The 21565-nt window shown below is 39.7% G+C and overlaps 1 protein-coding gene and 1 long non-coding RNA gene across 2 annotated transcripts; both read right to left on the bottom strand.

The window, feature by feature from the left end:
- Positions 1-1023: 1023 nt before the first annotated feature.
- LOC122994008 lies at positions 1024-2998 on the bottom strand. The gene is made up of 2 exons (XR_006406485.1): positions 1594-2998; positions 1024-1456 (listed from the first exon to the last, which is right to left on the bottom strand). It is a non-coding gene; the product is annotated as an uncharacterized LOC122994008 (long non-coding RNA).
- Positions 2999-4094: 1096 nt separating this feature from the next.
- On the bottom strand, positions 4095-20417 carry LOC122994004 (E3 ubiquitin-protein ligase MARCHF6-like). Its single transcript, XM_044368519.1, has 26 exons — positions 20156-20417; positions 19004-19103; positions 18590-18663; positions 18336-18479; positions 17544-17616; positions 17150-17330; positions 16202-16442; positions 15881-15942; positions 15400-15432; positions 15165-15216; positions 14441-14499; positions 14242-14322; positions 13930-13998; positions 13721-13795; positions 13366-13500; positions 13146-13265; positions 11516-11616; positions 11199-11336; positions 10788-10983; positions 10633-10702; positions 10359-10540; positions 10134-10268; positions 9630-9719; positions 9248-9380; positions 7562-7697; positions 4095-7355 (listed from the first exon to the last, which is right to left on the bottom strand). The coding sequence occupies exons 1-26, from the start codon at positions 20172-20174 to the stop codon at positions 7271-7273; spliced, it is 2784 nt and encodes a 927-aa protein (XP_044224454.1). The 5' UTR covers positions 20175-20417; the 3' UTR covers positions 4095-7270.
- Between the last annotated feature and the right edge of the window lie 1148 nt (positions 20418-21565).

The raw sequence follows: 21565 nt of genomic DNA, 5'->3' as shown, positions 1-21565 counted from the left end.
GACTCTAATCTGCTGAACATACAAGAGAAGCAGTCTTGGTAGGCCAGATGTTCATGATTGAATTTTTCACTTTGAATTTTGGTCTCTTCAATGATAGAAATTCTAAACCGATTAAGTCTGATAGATGGTTTTCAAAGTTAAATATTTGAATGCTTTAATTCAGTTGCTATTAAAATTTCAACATCAAGTATTCAGTAGTGGTTAGATTAAACATGTAGACATTCAGTTGCTTGTAAAATTCAAATTACTCTGGCTGTTCCTGGCTTTCATACACCCAAGTTTGCTTTTACACAAAATGTGAGCCAGTTGGCTCATAAATCAGTCTAGTTCACGTGGTCATGACCTGAGCATCTGTGACAGTTTTGGAATGAATTTCTAGTGTTTTGTGCCGACTGCCTTCGACAGGTAACGTTTGCCAAATGAGGAAACGGTTCACACTGAGCCAACATGTTTTCAAGCATAGAAATACTAATCTGGCTGTTAAATCCTGCTTTTGCTGAAACACATTACACCATTCTGTGTAATACACTGCCCTGAACTGCTGCTTTTAAGGAGGTAAAATAATTGTCTATTCTCTTTGATTCGGGTCTGAAATTTCTTGTGCAAAGTAGTAATCTGTGCCAGAGAAGATATAGTATAGATTATACACTTGGTTTTTTTTTTGCCAGAAGGCTGGTTTTACAATGGAAAAAAAAACTCAAACTCTTTGTGACACGGCACTAATCTCTTCAGAGTTCCTCAAGTAGGGACGAATCACACACACTTACTCCATGATTTGATCGCTATGAAAAAGTTGATCCCATTGTGCCTGCGAAAAACGAGGCACAGGTTGGATAAATCAGATTTAGCTTGACAGCAGAAATCTTGTTTGAGTTGCATACGCTCCTAATCTGTGCTTGGCTTCCACTACTGTTAAGACTGTGCATTAGCTGAGAGGTAATTGGATTCAGCAGAAATAACCCTGTTTCCTAAAGCTGGATGTGCTTCCAGCAGTACCAGACATTATCCAAATCAGAGCCAGACTGTTTTGTATCATTTTCTTGAATTATGACATTTTAACATTGAATGATTGCTATCTTTTATGTTTTTGATTAAGTCCAATAAAAGTGAAAAGATTTCTCATCATCAAACTAGAAGCTGAATGTCAAATGCATGAAGTTTCTCCCAAAATAACAAAAAATCCACTTTGCATCCATCCAAGTCTGGATGGTTGATTCTAGGTTGTCTGAACTGTGGATAAAGATAAACAAAAATAGGACGACAAGCTAAACAAAGTAACATTTCCACCATCTGACATGCACTTTCTGCAAAAGCATTCTGACCCCTTGACATTCACTGATCATTACGCTGGCTGGCAAACATATTAGCTCATCATAACATGAATGTATGAGGATATCTGGATAGCGTATACCAAGATGGCATCCTATTCACTCCAGAGAAAGTTGCTCACTGGATGCTTAACACCAAAATGTTTTTAAGGCTTTGTGTGGCTTCTGTGTGTTTGATCCCATAGAGCAGTGGTTCTCAAAATGGGGTCTGGGGTCCTTGATTGGGTCTAATTTGAGTCAGTTTAGGAGTTCTTGATATGAAAACGTTTGAGAACCACCGCCATAGAGCATGTGCACTAGTCATTTTCCAGCTAAGCTTAAAAGCAGTTTGCACACTTTCTGCTGACTCCACACACACATGAATAGCATGTAATAATGTATTAATGTGGCTCTTTGAGGCTTCAAATGTTATTACACCTAACAGATCAAATTCAAATTTCAAATTATTGTATTTGATGTTTCACAGCTGTTGGTTTTGGAATGATTGTGTATGGGGAAAAAGTATTTTTTTGGCCAGTGTGCATCACATGATCCTGGGCTTGGTTATGACTTAAGCCTAGCAAGCAAGTATATACATTGTTCGGGTGCTTCTCAGACAAAAGTGTTCAAACATATGGAGCCCTTCAGTGGACATCACCTGTTTAAAAGAGAAAATCATCACACAAGTTACATTCTTTCAAGAATGAACAAAAACAAGGTCATTTCAGACATAAAAGACACCAACAAGGCAATTTCATTTTGTTTGAAATGCACAGACTATAATCCTGTGAGCCAGTGGTTCCTAAAGTTTTTGGCTCTTTACGGTGCTCATCACAGGTTGTAAGTCTCAAATAAAAACCCATACATTTCTGTTGCACACATTTATTTTTTCTCCTTTCCTTTCTTGCTTATCATGTTGCCACTCCTGAGATTTATCTTGCAACTTCCTCTCAAAGGGCATCACAACACCAAGGTTGGGAAACACTGCTCTTAGCCAGAAACATTCAAACATCATAAGTTTGGCACATTGTCTGCAATGTGAACAAAGAAACTGCACTCAAAGAAATTGTTACAACTATTTATTATTGTTTCATGTCACTGAACCAACAATAAGTGTCTTATGTTACAGTACATGCCACTGCCTTGTTTTCACATATAAAAATAGAAATCATTTGCTTATAGAAATCGAAATTCAAGATCAAAATTTGAAGTGTCCAGCTCAGTTCAAGGAGATACTAAAAGGTCACTTAAATAGCATCATACATAGCATGTGAGCATTCCACACAGCAGCACTACAGCTGTCAGCACTAAAGTTAATGTAAATCACAATCCATGTCAATAGAAAAGCAGTTTATATCTACCAAACTACTAATAAAACACTTCTATCAAGAATGCAGTGTCAAAACAGATGCAAAACTTAAAGGTGCAGTGTGTAGAATTTAGTGGCATCTAGCAGAACGGACTTGACAGAAATGGAATATAATACTCATAAATATGTTTTAATTAGTGTATAATCACCTGGAAATAAGAATCATTGTGTTTTCGTTAACTTAGAATGAGCCCTTTATATCTACATAGGGAGCAGGTTCTGCTCCACAGACATCACCATGCTGGACCGCCATGTTTCTACAGTAGCTCAGAACAGATAAACCAAACACTGGCTCTAGAGAGGGCCTATCACATTTTTCGTGAGTTTCACAGCCACTGTTTGTTCTCCTACATGCTTGGAAGGGGAGGGGGAGGGGAGGAGTATTCAGTTGGTTGCAATCTGCAACCCCACCACTAGATGCCACTAAATCTGAGACACTGGTCCTTTAAATTAATCTTTTTAAGTAAAATCCATTGTGCAGAGTCACCACAGTGAAATACTGACATGTTTCAGTCACAGTGGGGAGAAAATAAAAAAAAACACACAAACCCTGCTATGCTGACTGTGCTACAGTGGATTCTGAAATGATTGCAAACTAACTGTGGTATAAAGTGCAACAGATTAAAACATTTGCATGAAAAAAACCCAAAACAAAACAAACAAAAAAAACCCCCCTCTTTTCCACTCGACCTTCATTGTCAAAAAAAGGAGAGGAACCTAAAACATCTTCATCAGGATTTTAGTAGCAAAAACCATTTAGAAAATTTGATTTGATTCATATTGGCAGCAGGAAAAATAGTTTTAAAATTTAAAAAAAAAAATTTTTTTAGAAGCTTACTACTACAGGGATCATTAAACCAACATCTTTTAGTTTCTGAGTGACTGAAACACCCAAGTTTCAAATTCTTGCAGTTCAGAGAACCTAAACAAGATTTTAATCTTTAATTTATTTGTAATGGTTTGGTTCAGTGTTAGCTCTAAGAATATGACTTCAGACAGTTTTGAATCTTAGAGAATATGGTCACACATGTGAGACATTGGGAGAACAACACTTGGATACTGATTTTACATCCACATGCAAAGACCGCTTTAGGAGTACAAGTAGTTGTAGAAACTGAAATGTTTGGAACCTTAAAGGAACAGTTTGCCATTTAGAGAAATGTTCTTATTCACTTTCTTGCAGAAACTTAGATGAGTAGATCAATACCATTCACATGTCTGCACACTGTCACTGTGAGGTTGCCGGACAACCTCCAGGAAGTCACTGCATCCAGCCAAGATATAGTTCTGATGCATAACCCCCCATAAAAACCATAATTGCTCTTATTACAAATCTTTTTCTGCACGCATTTAACAAAACAAGATCTGTTTGTTCATTAGTGAGCTTTAGAGGTGTTGGTATTTTTTCACCTACAGTGAGAGCTAGGCTCTGTCTGTAGCTCTGATCTCCTCATCCAGCCCTTGGCAAGAAAGTGGATGAGCATATTTTTCCAAAATTGAGGAACTATTCCTTTAAATTGTAAACCTATGGACCAAAGTTTACTAAAAAAACAAAAAGATATTTTGCAGAGATCATTTACGCGTGGCCTTGCGTTTCTATTCATTATATTTTTGCTGCCCAGGTACAGACTCATTTCATGCACATCTGTTCTGAGTTTATAAATGCAACAAAAACTGTTGGTGTAGATAAAGATTTAGCTTGCACCGTTCTTCTTCACGTAGTGTCGACTCTATTCAACGAGCCACTGAGAACCAGCCTGATTTCTCTTCTAACTACCCTTTCTTTTACAACGTGATCCTTTTTTAGTGATATTTAAATAATAACCATAAGAATATTAGACAAGGTGAAGGAGATGAAGAGACGACATTAACAGACTACAGTCCAGCTCTCAGCTTAATGGAGCAGCAGGAGGTACGATATCCAACAACGCACCTCACTCCCCTCTAACGCCACAAAGAGCAATGACGGCTCATTGCTCTTCACACTAGAGCCTGAAGTTACATAAGAATTTTGGATTAATGGTGATATAGGTTTGAGAAGGAGAAATGAGAGTTTCTTCTACCTCCCTGTGACTTCTCATCCATAGAGGAACCCGTTGATCCTGAATCTGTGAGAGTTAAAACATTAGCCAAAACTGACTCACCCCTCAAAAAAATAGGGAAGCAGATCAAAGTGAGAGAGACTCAGGGTGCAGCAACCTAATCAGCTCCCAGGTGGAGTCAGACGTCAGGCAGTCAACGATCAAAGAAAGAGAATCGTGTTAGATTCAGGAGCAGAGACTTTTCCCGCACTTTCTACTCAGTACCTCTTCAACACGACAAGACCCTTTCACCTTCACGAGTCCCTCTCTTCAACTGATGATCCTCCTACTGAACCGCAAATCCTTTCCAGTTAGACATGAACTTGCACAGGAGTCTTAAGCGTTTACAAGATTCACCAGTGTATCCACACTGGAGAGAAACCAAACTGCTGAAATACCGTGAAATTCATACACGCCTGCATTACCGCACTGTGTGGAAACTGTACTGGTGTTGCAACATGAGTTCCTTTAGTGAAATCATGTGAAGAAACATTTAGTGTTTATGAAGACTTGTGTCAGTTCATGCTTCAGCACATAACAGGTACAAGATTAGTTTATTAGGTTTATTAGATTAGGTGCTAATTAACTTGTGTAGACATTTTACACAGAAACTACATGTTGAGTCAGCACACATGCAGTGGGATTCAGGTCTATTTTCAAGTGCACTTATTTAAATATTTAGCAGTGGCTTTTTCAAAATAAAACATGATTTTGAAAAGATGGGATTTTTTTTATTTTATTTGTTTTTTTTTTTCCACGGCCAGCTGCCTGTTCTTCAACAGATGGCTAACTGTTCTTCAGTTGGCATTTAGCTGTCAGGATCATATAATCCGCTAAAGATCGGCCGCTTCGTTATCAGATTTTCCTTTTACTTCTTTCAGGCTGGTAAACATCAGAGCAGTGTTACAGCGGAGGCGTGCTGCGTCGTCTAACTTAAATAACACTAATGTTAGAAGAAAATTTGATGAAATATAACGTCAACCTTCAGGGAACTGGAGCAGAAGAGCTATGTCTCACTAGGAAGGTCATACAGAAACTAAACTGATTATGAGATGATTCAGCTCGGCAGGTGACAGTGACTGGTTGCATAATTAATCAGAGCAACGTCACAGTGGAGAAAAAAAATAAAAACCTTTTGAGTTTTTATAAGCTGGGAAATATAAAGGTAAACATGGCAGCTCTGCAGACCAAATTCCTGAGTAAAACTGCATTTACCGAATAGTTTTACTCTGTTACTGCTCTAACTGAGATTGGTTCATTTCAGTTTGCTAGCTGTAAAAGCTGGTGATTGTTTTTAACACCTCTCAGAATAATTTACTCGTCTTTGTTTTTAGCTGTTAGAACTCAGACAGGTGTCTGAACAGCTGATCAGCAGCACTACAAGCCACAGAGGATCAGTCTTTCCTTTTAGAATAGAAATTTCTATAATAAAAAATAATCAACGGATGCACATTCTGAAATGTTCTGAGACATTTTTCCAGTTTAAATGTTCTTAGTTGAAACCTCACTTCCTGTGTGGTGCGCTCCAATGTGTAACGTTTTTCAACCACTCCTGAAGGTGGATTTGCCTCGTCTAAGACGTCTGTGACAAACCAGGAGTACAGGAAGGTACGACAGAGCCGGAGCTGTTTTTAAAATTGACAGGAGAACAAATTAGAACATGTTTTGTAGTGTGTCCAGATTGTCTAAAATGTCATTTTTCTCCTTTGTTTCTTTCTTTTTCTTTAGTTCAAACGAGTCCTCACCGGACTATCTAACAGCTCACTCCAGAAATGTAACATTAAAAAAAAAAAAAAAAAATCAATGAAAACACATCTAATAAAAACATCTAAAAAAAAATAAAAATACAATCACATTGCTACATTATGTATTTCCCTCCTTATTACTGACAACCTCATTTTGACGAAGGATGTCATTTGAGACGAATCTACATCAGCAACAGAACCACAGAGAATATCTCCTTCACAGCTCTGAAATGTCACAAACGTCCCATTAAGAGATACCCAGTGTGACCTAGACAACATTTCACAACACACATTCAAAAGGGAAGCACAATCTGAGGTAAAAAGCTATGCTCAGCTGTTCCATCTTCAACTCAAACCTTTTTTAAAATAATGCAAATCTAACTGAAAATGTCAGCTGAGTTGACGACAGAAAAAAAAAAAATCACACATTTAACAGGATGGACAACTTTGTGGTTCTGCTTAAGTTTCAGTTTTTGCAGGTGGGTTTATCGACCTTTAGCAAATCTAATTTTCTGTCAGGCTTTAGTTTCGTCCTCTCTTTTCAACATATTTGTCCCGGTCTTTGTCTCACAACCCGTGATTGTGGTTCATGTCGGTGAGTATAAGATTCAGTTGCGGTCAAACGTTTTACAGGTTGTGTTTGAAGTTGACATTAGACAGCCAAGCAGGGAGGAAACAAAATAAAGAAGTTTCACCGCAGGAGTTGACGTTAGCTCCCGGCGCTGGGCAGAGCGAGTCAGCTCCACTGATCGTACAGCAGCGTCGGGTCTATGAGGAGGTGCTGTAGGAGGAGGTCGACGTGCTCCTGCCTGTTTTACGTTCATAGTTCACCAGTCGCTGTCCCACCAGGTATCTGGAGGACAGATAGGAAAGACACTTCTTTAGAAATGATTTTTAAAATGGAAAATTCACATTATAAGATTGCTCTTTATTCTCCTCCATGCATCGGCTTTGATGTTGTTTTATCAGATGGGTAAAGACCTCTGTCTGTTCTTGTCAGCCTGCCTGCTGATTAAAATTCTCTAAAACACACTTTCAAGGTTTTTGTGTTCTACTGACTTGTCGTTCTTGATGTGCTCGTAGAGGCGTTTGAACTGTCGGATCTGGAAGGACAGAATGGCCAGCAGTATGACCACCATCAGAAGGAACGGGTAGATCCTCCTGTCCACTAGAGTCTGCATCTCTGGTTGTACACCTGCAAAGAGAGGCAGAGGGGGAAGGTGAAGGGAAAAGAAAGAGAAGACAGGATGAACACTGCAGCGGAATCTCCTCTTAACAAACGTGCATGTATGGTTCAACATAACCCATGGCCCAACGGCTGTGACGTGAGATGTCATCGTTTTCAAGACGCATGACTGATGAAATGCATCGTAATTCACTGAAACGCACGCGAGGAAGGCTGTGCTCTTAGCCCGCTAGCCTCTTACATGTGAATCTGATGGGTCAGCAAAAGTCAGCAAAAGAAACTTATGAGACTATGAAAAGAAAGAGGGGCTTTCTACTTTCGTGGAAGCAACAATACTCCTGGGTGGAAAACAACAACTGTGGTATGTTTTGTACAGTTTGCCGGCTAACTCGCTAGCTGGTTAGCATCCTCACTGTGTAGTTATACGCATGTCCTCTGTGTGACTTTGACAGCAGCAGCCTCTGCAGGAGACTCACAGCTCTCTGTTTAACTGTTAATCACCAACATCTATAAACATATACAACATACACAGTTTAATTAAAACCAACGAAATGCTTGATGCAGATCATCAGAAGTGTTTTTTATGACATTATTGAGGTGTAGCCTTCATCTCTGTTTGTTTAACTGTGGTTAATACAGGTTTAAACCTAAAGTAACTAACCTGAGGTTTAACCAGAGTGAACACAAACAAATGCCATCATGTTCTTTCTCTTCACTGTTCTCTGTTAGTACATTTCTAAAGATCAGCGTGAATTTAACTGTTGATGTTAATTTGTTTAATTGAGTTTATTATCAAGGTCATCCACACTCGCCGAAATATGATCATACATTCTTTTCTCTTCTCCCTATGCATTCCATACTCTCTGGCTTTCCACAAAATATGGAGAAACCTACAATTCATTTGCTGATCCAATTTTTGCCTCATTTTATATTTTACATATTTGTGTAATATATCAACATTACATATCCATGACTAAAAGTAAACAAGCAAAATCTAAAGGGAACTTCATTGTTGTGCATATTATGTATAATAAATCACCAAAATTATGAAAAAAAAAAGAAAGTTATTTTTTCATTTTTTGGCTGCTGAGCCAGGGGCCAGTAAAACACTGATCTACTGGCTAAGTGGGCCAGTGGGGAAAGAATGTTACATTGAACCCTGCGTGTGATGTCTTGTCTCTAGAAACCGATGGAATAGAGTAGAGGGAGACAGCAGGACTCTGTTTAATGAGACAGTAGAGAACCGACTGCATCTTAGATTGTACAATAAAATAAAATCCTCATTACAACAAGGGCTGGGAAAAGGCGTTAACTAGTTGTTTAAATGTAAGGGTTGTCAACATCAAAAACACTTGTTTACAGTTAAATTGGTTCCTTTGGTAGGCTTTGCATAAAGAAAAAAAAAAACACTTCTCAAATGAGCCCTGGGTCCAAATTAGTGAGGTTCTGTCTGTGTAGTCGAAGAGACTCCACTGATACTGAAACTCTAGCTGCTCTCATTACTGAGGCTTCTCATCCTCACACACGACCCAGATACATGACCATACATAGAGACTCACCCAGCAGGGGCGTTATGCCTTTAGAGATGGTGTAGGGCACACAGAGAGACAGCAGCAGGACGCAGATGACTGGAGCAGCCAGCCTTCGAATAATGAAATGGAGGTCGATGTTTCGGATACCGTTAGCATACACCTACAGCAGAGAGACAGAGAGAGAGAGAGAGAGAGAAGATACAGGCAGGCTCTTTTCAATGCCAATTCAGCTTCTTATTGTCTTTAAATATGACCTGAGAATATACATTTATATGCATGTTTTAAAGAGTGTTGCTGTTTAAACAGTCTTCAAATACAAAGAGGACAACGTGTTTAATTTTAGAATCATATAAAGACATCTACTCAAACGTTGAGTCTTTACAGTGTATGTAAATGAATCATGACTGACCTGCTCGATGACTGTTTTGAGCCACCACTGAGGACCCATCAGTGTGATGGCAGCAATGATTTTAGCATGGAGCACGCCCAGGGCCCAGTCCTGACACACACACACACACACACACACACACACACACACACACACACACACACACACACACACACACACACACACACACACACACACACACACACACACAACCATTTTACAACCAAGACACAATGAAGGTCATCTCAACATTTTAGTTTTTGCTCAGTATCACAGTCAAGTGCCTGTAAAATCGGTTTTGATAAAAGTACCAAAACTACGTCGTCTAAACACAAGTGACCTTAACAAGAGCAATAAAATGGTCAAAGAGTGGAAATATGTGATCACAGAATAAGTAGAGATCTGATATTTTTCGCTACTTTAACCATAAATAATCCACTATTTCTCTGATGAACACAATGAAGTTGTGTGAAAGACTTCATCCCTCAGATTAACACACACACACAACAAACTGCATGGTCCTACCTGCCAGGGGTAGAAGAGAGGTGTCTGGTCCAGTGGGACTCTGAGAGGAGCAACGATGACCAGCTCGAACAGCAGACCCAACAGCAGAGGAATCACCCCAGCTAACAGCATAGCAACCACTATGGTCTTCAGGATCTGTTCTCACCAAAACATTAACACACATTAACATACTTCACCACACATGAACATATTTGCTATTGACTGGGAGGACTAGACAGACATTACCATGAGTGTCCACTCCTGAGCTTTGATCATGATGACCATCCGTCCCTGTGGCATCCAGGACAGCAACACGGTGGCAGCTCGGATGGACAGCCAGCAGACGTACAGACCGCTGGCTGCTGTGTACAGCTCATGAACCATGGCGCTGCCCATCCAGAACGACATCAGCCAGCGGCCCACGCACACTGAGAGGAGAGGAAGAGGAGAGACGGTAAATAGAGATGGAGAAGAGGAAAAATAATATGGAAAGAAACGCCTCCTTGTGGCTACAACTCACCGGGCAGCGTGAGGCAGATCAGACTAGCCAGCAGCAACGTCACACACATGAAAACGACCAGCAGAACGATCTGGACGAGCAGAAACAGCACAAAATAACATGAAACGTCTACCTCGACAGTGACTGATATGACGAACTGTGAAGCTGTCAGTCACCTTGAGGGGAAAGTTGATGGGCCGGTGGTACGGCTGGAAACCTACAGGGCCGCCCTGCTGCAAGATGGCCTGATGGGCGGCGTGAAGCCCCTCCCCTAGACCAGGGATCCTGTTGTTGTTATGGCGACCGGGAGGGTTGTTGTTTGGTTGGTTGTCATCGTCTTCATGTTCCCCCAGCAGGTAGGAGTGGAGATCACTGTGAGGCAATTAATTTGTCTTATCACTATGAATGTGAAACAACATGGTGATCAAAAGATAGACACAGCAAGCTATCAGGTTTCATTTGACAGCTTTACAGTCATGTCACATGAACACTGTGGTCTGCACTTTTCCAACAATTATCTTTCCTTTAGGTTTATTAACACTATATGTTGTACACAGTGTGTGTGTGTGTGTGTGTGTCCAGCCTACAGCATGTATCCGGCGGTGAATGTCCAGGCGTGGACGAGACGTTTGAGCCACTGGCGAGTGTGACCCTGCTCCAGCAACGCCGGCAGGACAACCTGCAGTAACAGCAGCTCCAACGACAGCTCGCTAACCGGAGCGTCACTGCAGAGACAAGACATAAACCAAAATCTATTCACTTTCACTTCATAATATACACGTAACCGGAGATGGCAGCTCATTTTCTCTTGTGGGATCCTATTTTGGTTGTCAGCAGAGAGAACAGACACCTTTAACTTCCAGATATTGAATGTTCAGTGATAATTAAGTGTTGTCATGTGTACCTGTAAAGCATGACATTGTAGGGAAGGAAGTTTGGGAAGAGCACTTTAATGATCCTGATAGGAAGCCAAAGCATCAGCAGAACTATGGAACCAAACACCACCTAGAAATACACACAAACACACACACAAACAACCACAACCAACGATTGTTAGTAGACATGTAAAATGTCCCTATAATATCAGACATTGTGCTGCTGAAAAGCATGTGTGGTAAATTCAGCTGCAGTAATAATCTAGTAATAAAGTTCACCATCCTTTTTTAACATTTTTTACTGTATCAGTTCACCGAAATTACAGGGGAACATGAAGAACCATTTCCTCACTAGGAAGCGAACTGATATATGAGTAAGAGATTCTTCCAATTCTTTCAAAAACCAATCTCTCCTAGTTACTTTCTCTCTTCACTCTTGTGCCTCTAGCATGTGTGTGTATGTGTCTCAATGTGTGTGACCCACACATGTTGTTCCACTATCACATACCTGCTTCAAACCATTCCTAACATTCTCACAGCAGCTAACCCTTTTAATGAAGCTATGTGTTGTTTTATTTACAGGGACATGCACCCATACAGTGTTACTGAAAACACCAAATTCAAATTGATGACTCTGACTGAGGCCAACAATACCCAGTCAGCAGCATTTAAGGGAAAAAAAACCCATCCTCCTTAGGGACTGGCTAAAAAGCTCTCCACTGCCCATGTTTACTAGTCTTAGTGTGGCAGACATCATTCTCTGATGTATTTCTGAATCAGTATTTGAAATCAAAAGTGAGGGATTAACTTATTTGTTTTAGTAAAATTTCTTGAGCTGAATCATATTGAATTAGCTTTGAATTGCAGCGTGCCATATTGTGACAATTTTATCTGTAACATCTGTGTATCGGATCATGGATTGTGCATTTACATACACACCAACTAGTATCTAGCCTTGCAGATAGTTCTGGTTTTATTCGTTGAGGTTTCGAGATAACTGTCTTTGATGTCCAAATCTAATGTCTGATGGAGGTGAGTGGCATTTCACTTGAGGTGTTCAGTGAAATTTTTTTTTTTTTTTCTAAATCCCAAAAGCAGCTCTTTCCAGAAACAATATCCTCCTCAGATAATCCACAGTCCTATCTGTGAACAGTTTTGATAGGGACTATTTCTTTGGTAGAAACTACTTCAAGTAAACACTGTTCACACTGAGGGTTGTGATTCATCAAGAATAACCAGGAGTACTGTTTCTGGAAAGAAACTATGCTGTTGAATGCTGCGAGCATCACAGATGAAATTCCATTCATCTTCATTGTATTGAGATGGAGGCAGACATCTCAGAACCTGGGCAAATAAAGAAGCTATCTGTATGGTTAGATACCACTATACTGCAGGTAAATGAGAAAAAAATGCTTGTTCAATTTACATGTACATATGATATACCTATTTGTATTGTTTTTATGATCCATGCGCCATTTTTGCACTTTCGCTATGCTTTATAACAATTCTTTTTACTTAAACTCTACATAATGTACTCAACTTGATATGACAGCAATATATTTCTATGTATGTTGCATCAAAGTCAACAGAAATCTGAGTGCTGTTATATCAGTGCAGTTTAAGGTTGGGAGTGATACAGCGGGAGGATGCTTGACTGACCACAGAGAGTATAAACCTCCGGAGGTGTCTGTAGATGGGAAGGTGGATCATCTCTTGGACTGGGTTGAAGTCTGGATCATTCAGGTTCCTCAGGAACCAGAGCACACCGGGCCGGAGCACCTGAACACAAACAGAAACACATGCACAAGCTTTAATATCTTATATTATGACGGATGGTTTGTGAGTACATGACTGTGAAAAGCTGAAGTTCCCCATTTACCTCCCTGAGCAGAAGGATGAAGGAGGCGAAGTAGAAGACGTAGACCATGCCGACCAGCCAGTGGAGGAACATGGTGGTTCCGGGGGCCGAGTCAAAACTCTGCTCCCTGTCTTTCAGAGTGGCATCAAACATCTCCTGCAATCAACAAAGGACATGATTTATTGTCTGTGTTTTCAATAAAAACAAACAAAAACACAATCAATTTTAGGCACTGGTCCTTCATCAAGTATCTTGATTACATGTGTACACACTGCATCATGATTGCATTCAATCTGCTTTGTCAGTCATTAAAGGGACGGTGTGTGACTGTATCAACAGTATCAATTACAGTGTTTACTCGGCATGATTGTCTTACCAGTGAGCAAATGTCGAGCCACCAACCACAAATCAGTGGGAACAAGCCTATCTCCATGACAACCAGCAAGGACACCTGCGACAAATAAAAATACAAACGCAATTTAGTTTCATTTTTTTTTTTTTTACTGTAATCATCGTTTTCATGATTGCTGTTTTGACTGAAAGCTTTGCTAGTTTGAAATGAACAAAATACTCTTCTCTGGTTACCTTGACAACAATGTAGCAGACACCCAGGAGGCGTCTGGAGCGCTGGAACTTCACTAACGAAGCCAAAGCCTGAAAGAGGCACAGTTAAGGACTAACACAAAACGTGACATGAACAACCTGCAGTCTTCAGTCAGTAGTTTATGTATCAAAGAATGGGTCCTTCACCTGTTTCTTCTTGATTCCTGACTAGAGGACTAACACAACAAGGTTTAGAAACATGTCATAAAAGTGCCATTTATTTACAAGCTAATAGAACATCTTGCAAACACTCAGTTCATACACACTGGCTTATTTGTTCATTGTAAAGGATACATGGCAGACTATGAGAGCTCCGGCCAGCAGGATGTACCCCAGTATGGTGGTGATGAGACCGTCAAAGTGTGAAGCTCTGACCTGCAACCAGAAATAACATTTTTTATCAAATAAACTACATCAATGCATGACAGATCCAAATGCTAGTGAGGAATTCAGACTGTACAAGTGTCTCCCTCATGTGTTACTGTGCACTCACATATTCCTCAAAGCCCAGTCCAACCACTGAGAAATGGCCGATGTGATAGGGGCAAAAAGCTAGGAGGAAATACAGAGGTTAGGTTAGAATAGATAATGTAGCAGAACATATGAGAAAGTACACAGGACTGTCTTAGAGTTAAGGGAATTTCTTGTGATTTTAAAGTGACTACTTCCCAGGAATATATCACTCTTTTCCCATGATTCCCGGGATTTCTCGCCATGAGTGAAATTTGATTTTAACCACAGAATTGCAGCAAATGTATTAAATGTTGATGTTTGTTCAAGTTTTCTGATGTTTTTCTTCGATATTTAGCAGCGTCATTACATTTAGTGACATGTTAGCTATCAGTGAGACTCAACCTGCATCTGAAAAGTTGATCCAGTCATAACACCATAATAACAGCATTTTAAGGTTGAAATATAACTATGACAGTTAAGTGGTTGTGTTAGTAATGTTTTACACATGCACGTGCTAAAGATCCCAGTTCTTGCAGGTATTTTTCCAGGGAAATGGGAGCAGATTGTGGCGAGAAATCCCTGGAATTTTCAGGTTCCCAATCCCCGACATTCAATCCTATACTGACTCTCTTCCTGTCACTGAACCACAGTGAAAAAATGTTTAAATAAACTCCTCATGTAACAATAAACCCAAAAGCTTGATAGTTTTTCAAAAGGTAATACTCTCTGTACAGTACATCAGCACTCAAGCAGGTTCAACTTACCAAAGACCAGGATGAAGAGTGTGTTGAGTGACACCACCCAGAAGACATGCTCCTACAGAAGAAACACACAACTTCGGTAAATATTACACAATATCTGGCTATAAAGTTCTGATGAAGATCATGTATGCATCATATCAACATATATACATAATCCCACTGAGGTTATTAAGGCACACTTGAAACTGTGTGTGAATGTGCGAGAGTGTTGTCAGAGAGAGAGAGTGTATGTACTTACTAAGAAAACAAGAGAGCCATCCAGCCCCAGCATCTGGAAACACAAACACAGACCAACATCATCATAATCCCAGGGATTAAAGCAGGAAAAGAACCTGAACAGTTGTCCAGGAGGAAAAGTGTACCATGTACTGAATTAAGTATTATATGAATTTAAAATGTAAGAACTTTCACCCCTGTAATCCCTTATAATCCATATAAATTTACTTCCAGTTTTACTACAAATAATATTTATGCAACTGCAATTACATCCCACTCAGGTCTGCTACCAACAGCATCCCTGGGAATGGCAAGAATCCAGAATGCCATGCTAACACACTTCAGCGAGACAGATACTTCCTGTAAGAGAGGCTTTTAGCCCAAATTCATCTGCCGACTAACTGCTTCCCTCTTTACAATCTGCTTTTTTAGCACCTTGTCCTAGCTACATCACACCACTTTAAGACAGAGACAGAGGAATAAAAAAAAAAATTGATTCCCACCCTTTCCCAGGTGAGTTCCTCTGCTGCACGGTCCCACTCCAGAGCATTCCAGTTCAAATCTTCTGCAAAAAAAAAAAGAATCAGACACAACTGAAACAGTCAGGAACGCCTACAATGCACAGTGAAAATATTCCCTTGCCACATACGATGTTTTTCCTCGCCATGGTTTATTTATTCCTTTATAAAGGAATAAAAACACCAGTTCACACAGTGCTTTTGTGGGCGCTTTAAAACGTCTAAATATATATATATATATATATATATATATATATGTATATTTTAAACTGTATCTAACTTGTTTAATGTTTTATGTTCACTGACCTTGCCCTCCGTTATTGGCATCAGCAGCATCTTCTTCCCTGCCTTCATCATCTTCATCCTCTTCATCATCCTCCCCATCTTCATCTTCTTCATCGTCATCGAGTTCAGCCTCATTTCCCTGGTTGCCGGCTTCATGTGGGTTGGCGGGTGCCGGCTCGTCTGGACCAGGGTCTGCAGGGTTCTGGCCTGCTGCAGCGTCTGCAGCAGCCTGGGCGTTGACTGCAGCGTTACCACCTGGACCCTGTAGAAGATTGATGTATAACAGACATATTGTAGTCTTTTGTTAATGTAGAGCACAGACCTGGTTACTTGAGATTATTTTAATTCTTATTTGCTCATTAACCAAACATATTTTGATTCAGCAATTAATAAGGAAAGCTTGACAATCAAACTTACAACACAGGGAAAAAAAAAACTCATCAGCAACTGCCTCACTTGCAACACAGTCTTACTCATTTGGTTTGTTAATTTGTTCATTTTTCCAAGCTGGCTCTGACAAATGTCAGTGCTGGCCTGGATCGCACATTCTCTGTCTGCAAAAGATAACGGTCCTGAAGTTTCCCCTCAGAGGAAAAGTTGGCCAAAGTTAGGTTTCAACTTTCTCCCACGTAACTTTCTGTCCTGCATTTCTGTGTTGGGCCACATTTATTATTTCTCACTGAATCGGGAAATTTTTTTACCAAACATCATGAAACAAAACAAAAAAAAAGTTTAACATTACAATAAACCTGGTTTCAAACTAAGAATGAATGCCTTAGGTAATCATACACTCCAATAGCTTATCTCTTACAAATATACACTTGTCACTCTGCCAACAAGGCCAGAGTGCATTAGTGCATTAGTGGTAGAATATGCAGGGAAGCCAACAGACTTGAGTAAGCCACTATCTGTCTAGCTCTAAGTAGAGTTACAAAAGAGATGCTAGCTGGCAACATAAACTGAGCTCACCTCATTAGCTGGTGCAGGACCGTTAGGCTGGTTAGGAACCAGAGGAGGCTGATTCTGCTCTAACCACTGAGGGGCACCACCATGGACTATCTGTTCTCTGAGCCACACCAGGCTGATGAAGGCGCACAGCGTGCAAGTGACCACAAAACAGCCCTGGAGGCAGTCGGCAAGCAGATTTTGTCTGTGAGGAAGAGAAGAAGCATCATTACAACAATTTCAAAACTTCACTACAGAGAACTGAACAAAGGGAGAGAAAAGACGACGAGCTATAATGAATGAACACACTTTGATCACCAATCCGATCTATTTAGAGAACTAGAGAACACATAGGCCTACAGTATATAGAAGTACGACAGGGTAAGAGAACCAAGACCAGAGAGTGATCCATACTCACGTTGAAAGCATATCTAATGGCAGGGTAAGGAGAGAGCTCACAGAGCCGGTAAATAAACACTTGTAGATTCGACCTGTTAGAAAAGCAAACATAAAAGATAGTGATGTCAGTAACAACATCATGAGAATCACTTCTTTCACCGACTGAAACTAAAAACTAAGCTCCATATTTTTACTTTATCTGTATTTTACAGCACTTCATGTGATCTAAAACATATTTATTTACAGCATAAATGATGAAATTAACACAGTTTCATACAAAAGCCTGTTACAGAAAACAGATTAAGTTGATTGAGATAAGATCGTTGATTAAGATACTATATTTAAAAGTTAGTTATTTGGACTGGAAGACATTACTAGTGACAAATCAATTTTTTTTTAGTAAACCATGAGCTCAAAGTTAATTTCAGACTATGTCTCAAGTTTAACTATTGAATGTCCTTAGATGTTTCCCAATGCTGCATGCCTCAACTGTCTAAGAGGTCGCCAAGCAATATTGTTTGTTAGTAAGCATAGTGAACATTTAGTTCCATTCCCTAAGTAAAAGCATTGATTTGTGGCTTAAAACATTTAAGTATATTTGTTTCTGCAGACTGGATTGAATGGTTCTATATGAGTTTGTTACATTTAGTTCAACCTTTCCGATCTTCTAAAATTTACTGCTTAACATTCATTTTCTCTCAACTTTTGCCTAAACTTTGATGGAAGTTATGCGATGAAGTGTAACACACTGACAGCTCTGCCCATAAAATGTCCTTTTGTTGTGTTATTACTATGAAAAGTTGTAACTTACATGCTGTGAGAGGCACCACACCTAGCCAGGCAAAGGCCACCAGTGTGTAGTGAAACCAGTATCTGATGGCTGTTCCAATACTGGTGACCAGCCCTGCAAAGATGTCCTGGACAGGTAAGCGAGATGGCATGTCTGGAGAGTAGACTGGAGAGAAAAGAGGAACAGATGCTGTAGTTCTACCTTAATCACAGACAGGAGCTCACAACAAACGTGAGCATATTTCACATGTAGATTTGATTTACTGGAAAACTTACTTGGTGTAAACGCAAACCTGTGTTTGCATAATTCACAGTATTCTTTTCTGCTGTGTTTCAACCACTGCAGCAAGCTGTGAGAAGAAAAGGACACTTAAGTGAGTTTACTGTCTTCATCTGGTGGAAAATTTACATCACTCTGTATAAAAGAATCTCCCCCCCTGCAAAATCCCACAAACTTTTCCACGATTCTTCGCTACTGAAAGGTTCTGTTTCCTGCATGTGTTATTACTTACAAACTATATTCAGGGTAATTTCTGTAATGTGACCTTTTAGGCATATTTCCTACCTTTCTCTGACTTCCCTGCAGGTTTTAAAAACTCTCTTAGTTCTTAGTTTGGAAAACAATTTTTCAAAGCAGCCTAACATTGATCTTAAACTAAAGGTTTATAAGAACTTGGTCACTGAACATACCATTCCTGATGGATAAACTTGATGCTGCCAGTGCAGACACAAGGGTGATAGAGTGGCTTGTCCTGGGTCCCCTCCGACCGACATACCCGACAGATGTCCGCTGTACAGTAGACACACAATAACATAACTTGGCATATCATTTGCATCTTGCGATATTGTGAAAACTTGCATTTCTATCCATTTTACCAAAGGATCAGTGATTTACCATGAGCTTGAATCATGGTAAACCACTGATCTGTCACTAATTCCAGTATGCATTGCTGCAGATCAGCACTCTATATTTGAGATAACATGAATATGTATCTTCAGTGAACAGAGCAGTACAGGTCATACTGACAGGAGGGCAAATTGTAATCCTTGGATTACCTGTGTCACTGGATGACAAAAATAACTATAATTAGCCCAGGATGTAAAAGCATAACACCAGCTAGGACACCCACAGTATTATTTAGTGACTTCATATATGTTCATATATGTTCAAAATATGAACAAGAATATCACAATTTGAGATAGCAGCCACCTGAACATCAAGCTAAGAGCCAGCACCTTTCTGCAGCATTAATATGGCTCAGACAAAATGTATTGGGGTAACATTAGCTGTCTACATTATAGAGCATGTTAAACATGATAACATTAGTTACATTAACAATGTTTAGTGTGTTATAAATCAGCGTAACGTAGTAAACGAGCCGCGTCAAGTGGCAGGGCTGTCCTGGTGTGTCAACATAACATTAATTATCATGTGTGATGTTATGACAACGGTGGCATTAAACTTATTAAACGTTAGCTTGTTACCAGACAATTAGCTAGCGTTAGGTTACATATGAATAAAATGTGAAATGGCTGTCCACTAGGAGTTTTACCACCACCACTCACTTGTGTTAAATGTAGTGTTTGTTATAGCAAAACAGGCACTTAACGTTGCTCATTATATTCATAACAGCTGATAGCTAACGGGTGTACGCTAATGCTAGTTAGCTAGCTAACGCTAAGTGTTTGTTAAAGTCTAATGACTCTTTGTCAAAGGTTAAAAAACTGAAGAATTGCCACTGACAGCATATAAGAAAGAGTCAGATAGAGGCAGTGTTAGTTTCAACGGTTACACTATTTGTCGCTAACGATTAGGGGCAATCAAGTTTTAACGTGAGCTACCTTCTTCCGCGGTGTCCATCTTGACTGACTGCTCTGCTCCACAGTAACCAGGCTGCTCAGTCAGTGTGTAAGCGATGCCTGCTCGCTATCTACCAACAAACATTTCAATTTGGTCTTTAACTCAAACTACGATTATCTTTGAGTATGAGATAAGCATTCGTTTCGAAATTTAAAAATGCCTTTTTACTTCATGGTACCACAGCTAGTGCTGAGGACTGAACTCAATGTAACCGCACTTTCACCACTAGATGGCACCAAAGCGCAATGAGTCGGGTTGACAATCTCATGTTGAAGATCCCCTCCTAACCTGCGTCTAGTGGTGGTATACCAAAATATGAAAATAACTCTTGGAGAAGGGCTTCACAATTTTCCAAGTCTGTCTTAAAACAGCAATCAGGTGCCCAAATGAAAATTAAAATAGGGTTTTCCTGCCATAATCGTTCCTCCTGTTAATAGCCATTGAACCAATGACAATTAGAAGATCCCTTCATAATGCACTTACAATGTAAGTGATGGGGGACAAAATCCACAGTCCTCCTTCTGTGCAAAAATGTATTTAAGTTTATCTGAAGCTAATATGAATCTTCAGCTGTCCAAATGAGTCAAATCAACTAAATATCTTTCAATGTTACAGTCGTTTTAGTGCCAAAGTCCCTCTGTCTGTCATCCTCTTTATTTGGATCTCTTGGTGGCAACACTCTGCTGAGGTATCACACGTGTCAAAACAGGTTCATGCGTAGATGTGTGAGGATACAACACTAGTATCACTCCAGAAAATCAGCAATTTTATCACATCAGCATATCAGGGATACTGTACCATAAAGGATGGGTTAGCAATTTTTCAAGTCTGTCTTAAAACAATAGTACGGTCAGATGCATTGAAATAAGTTCAAGTTTGCCATAATTATTCCACCTGTTAGTAACCATTAAAAGGAGTTTATCGAAAGCTAATATGAAGCTTCAGCCATGCAAATTAGTCCTTTTAGTGCCAAAATCCCTTTTTTTGTTACTACCACCACAGCTCAACAGGGAAACACTGCCATAGGAAACACAAAGAGGGAATTTGATGCTAAAAAGACTGTAAATGTGACAGATATCCACTTGATATGACTAACTCAGACTGTTGAAGCCTCATATAAGCTTTAGATCAACTTTTTAATGCATTTCTGCACAAAATTACTGTGGAGACACTGTGGATTTTGGCCTCCATCACTTACATTGAAAGCACATTTGAAGGTGATTTTTAATAGCCAGTATGAACAAGAGGAGTGGTTACAGCTAGTAAAACCTCTTTCAGTGTTTATATGGGCATCTGACTGTTTAAAACAGAAGAAATTGTCAACTTATCCTTTAACAAATACTGAATGAAATATATTATGACTGCATCCAATTCCACATATTAAATGCAGC

This window comes from Thunnus albacares, chromosome 12 (assembly GCF_914725855.1).
Source record: "Thunnus albacares chromosome 12, fThuAlb1.1, whole genome shotgun sequence".
NCBI classification, from domain to species: Eukaryota; Metazoa; Chordata; class Actinopteri; order Scombriformes; family Scombridae; genus Thunnus; species Thunnus albacares.
The sequence above is the reverse complement of the archived record's forward strand: the minus strand, read 5'-3'. Positions and strand labels throughout refer to the sequence as shown.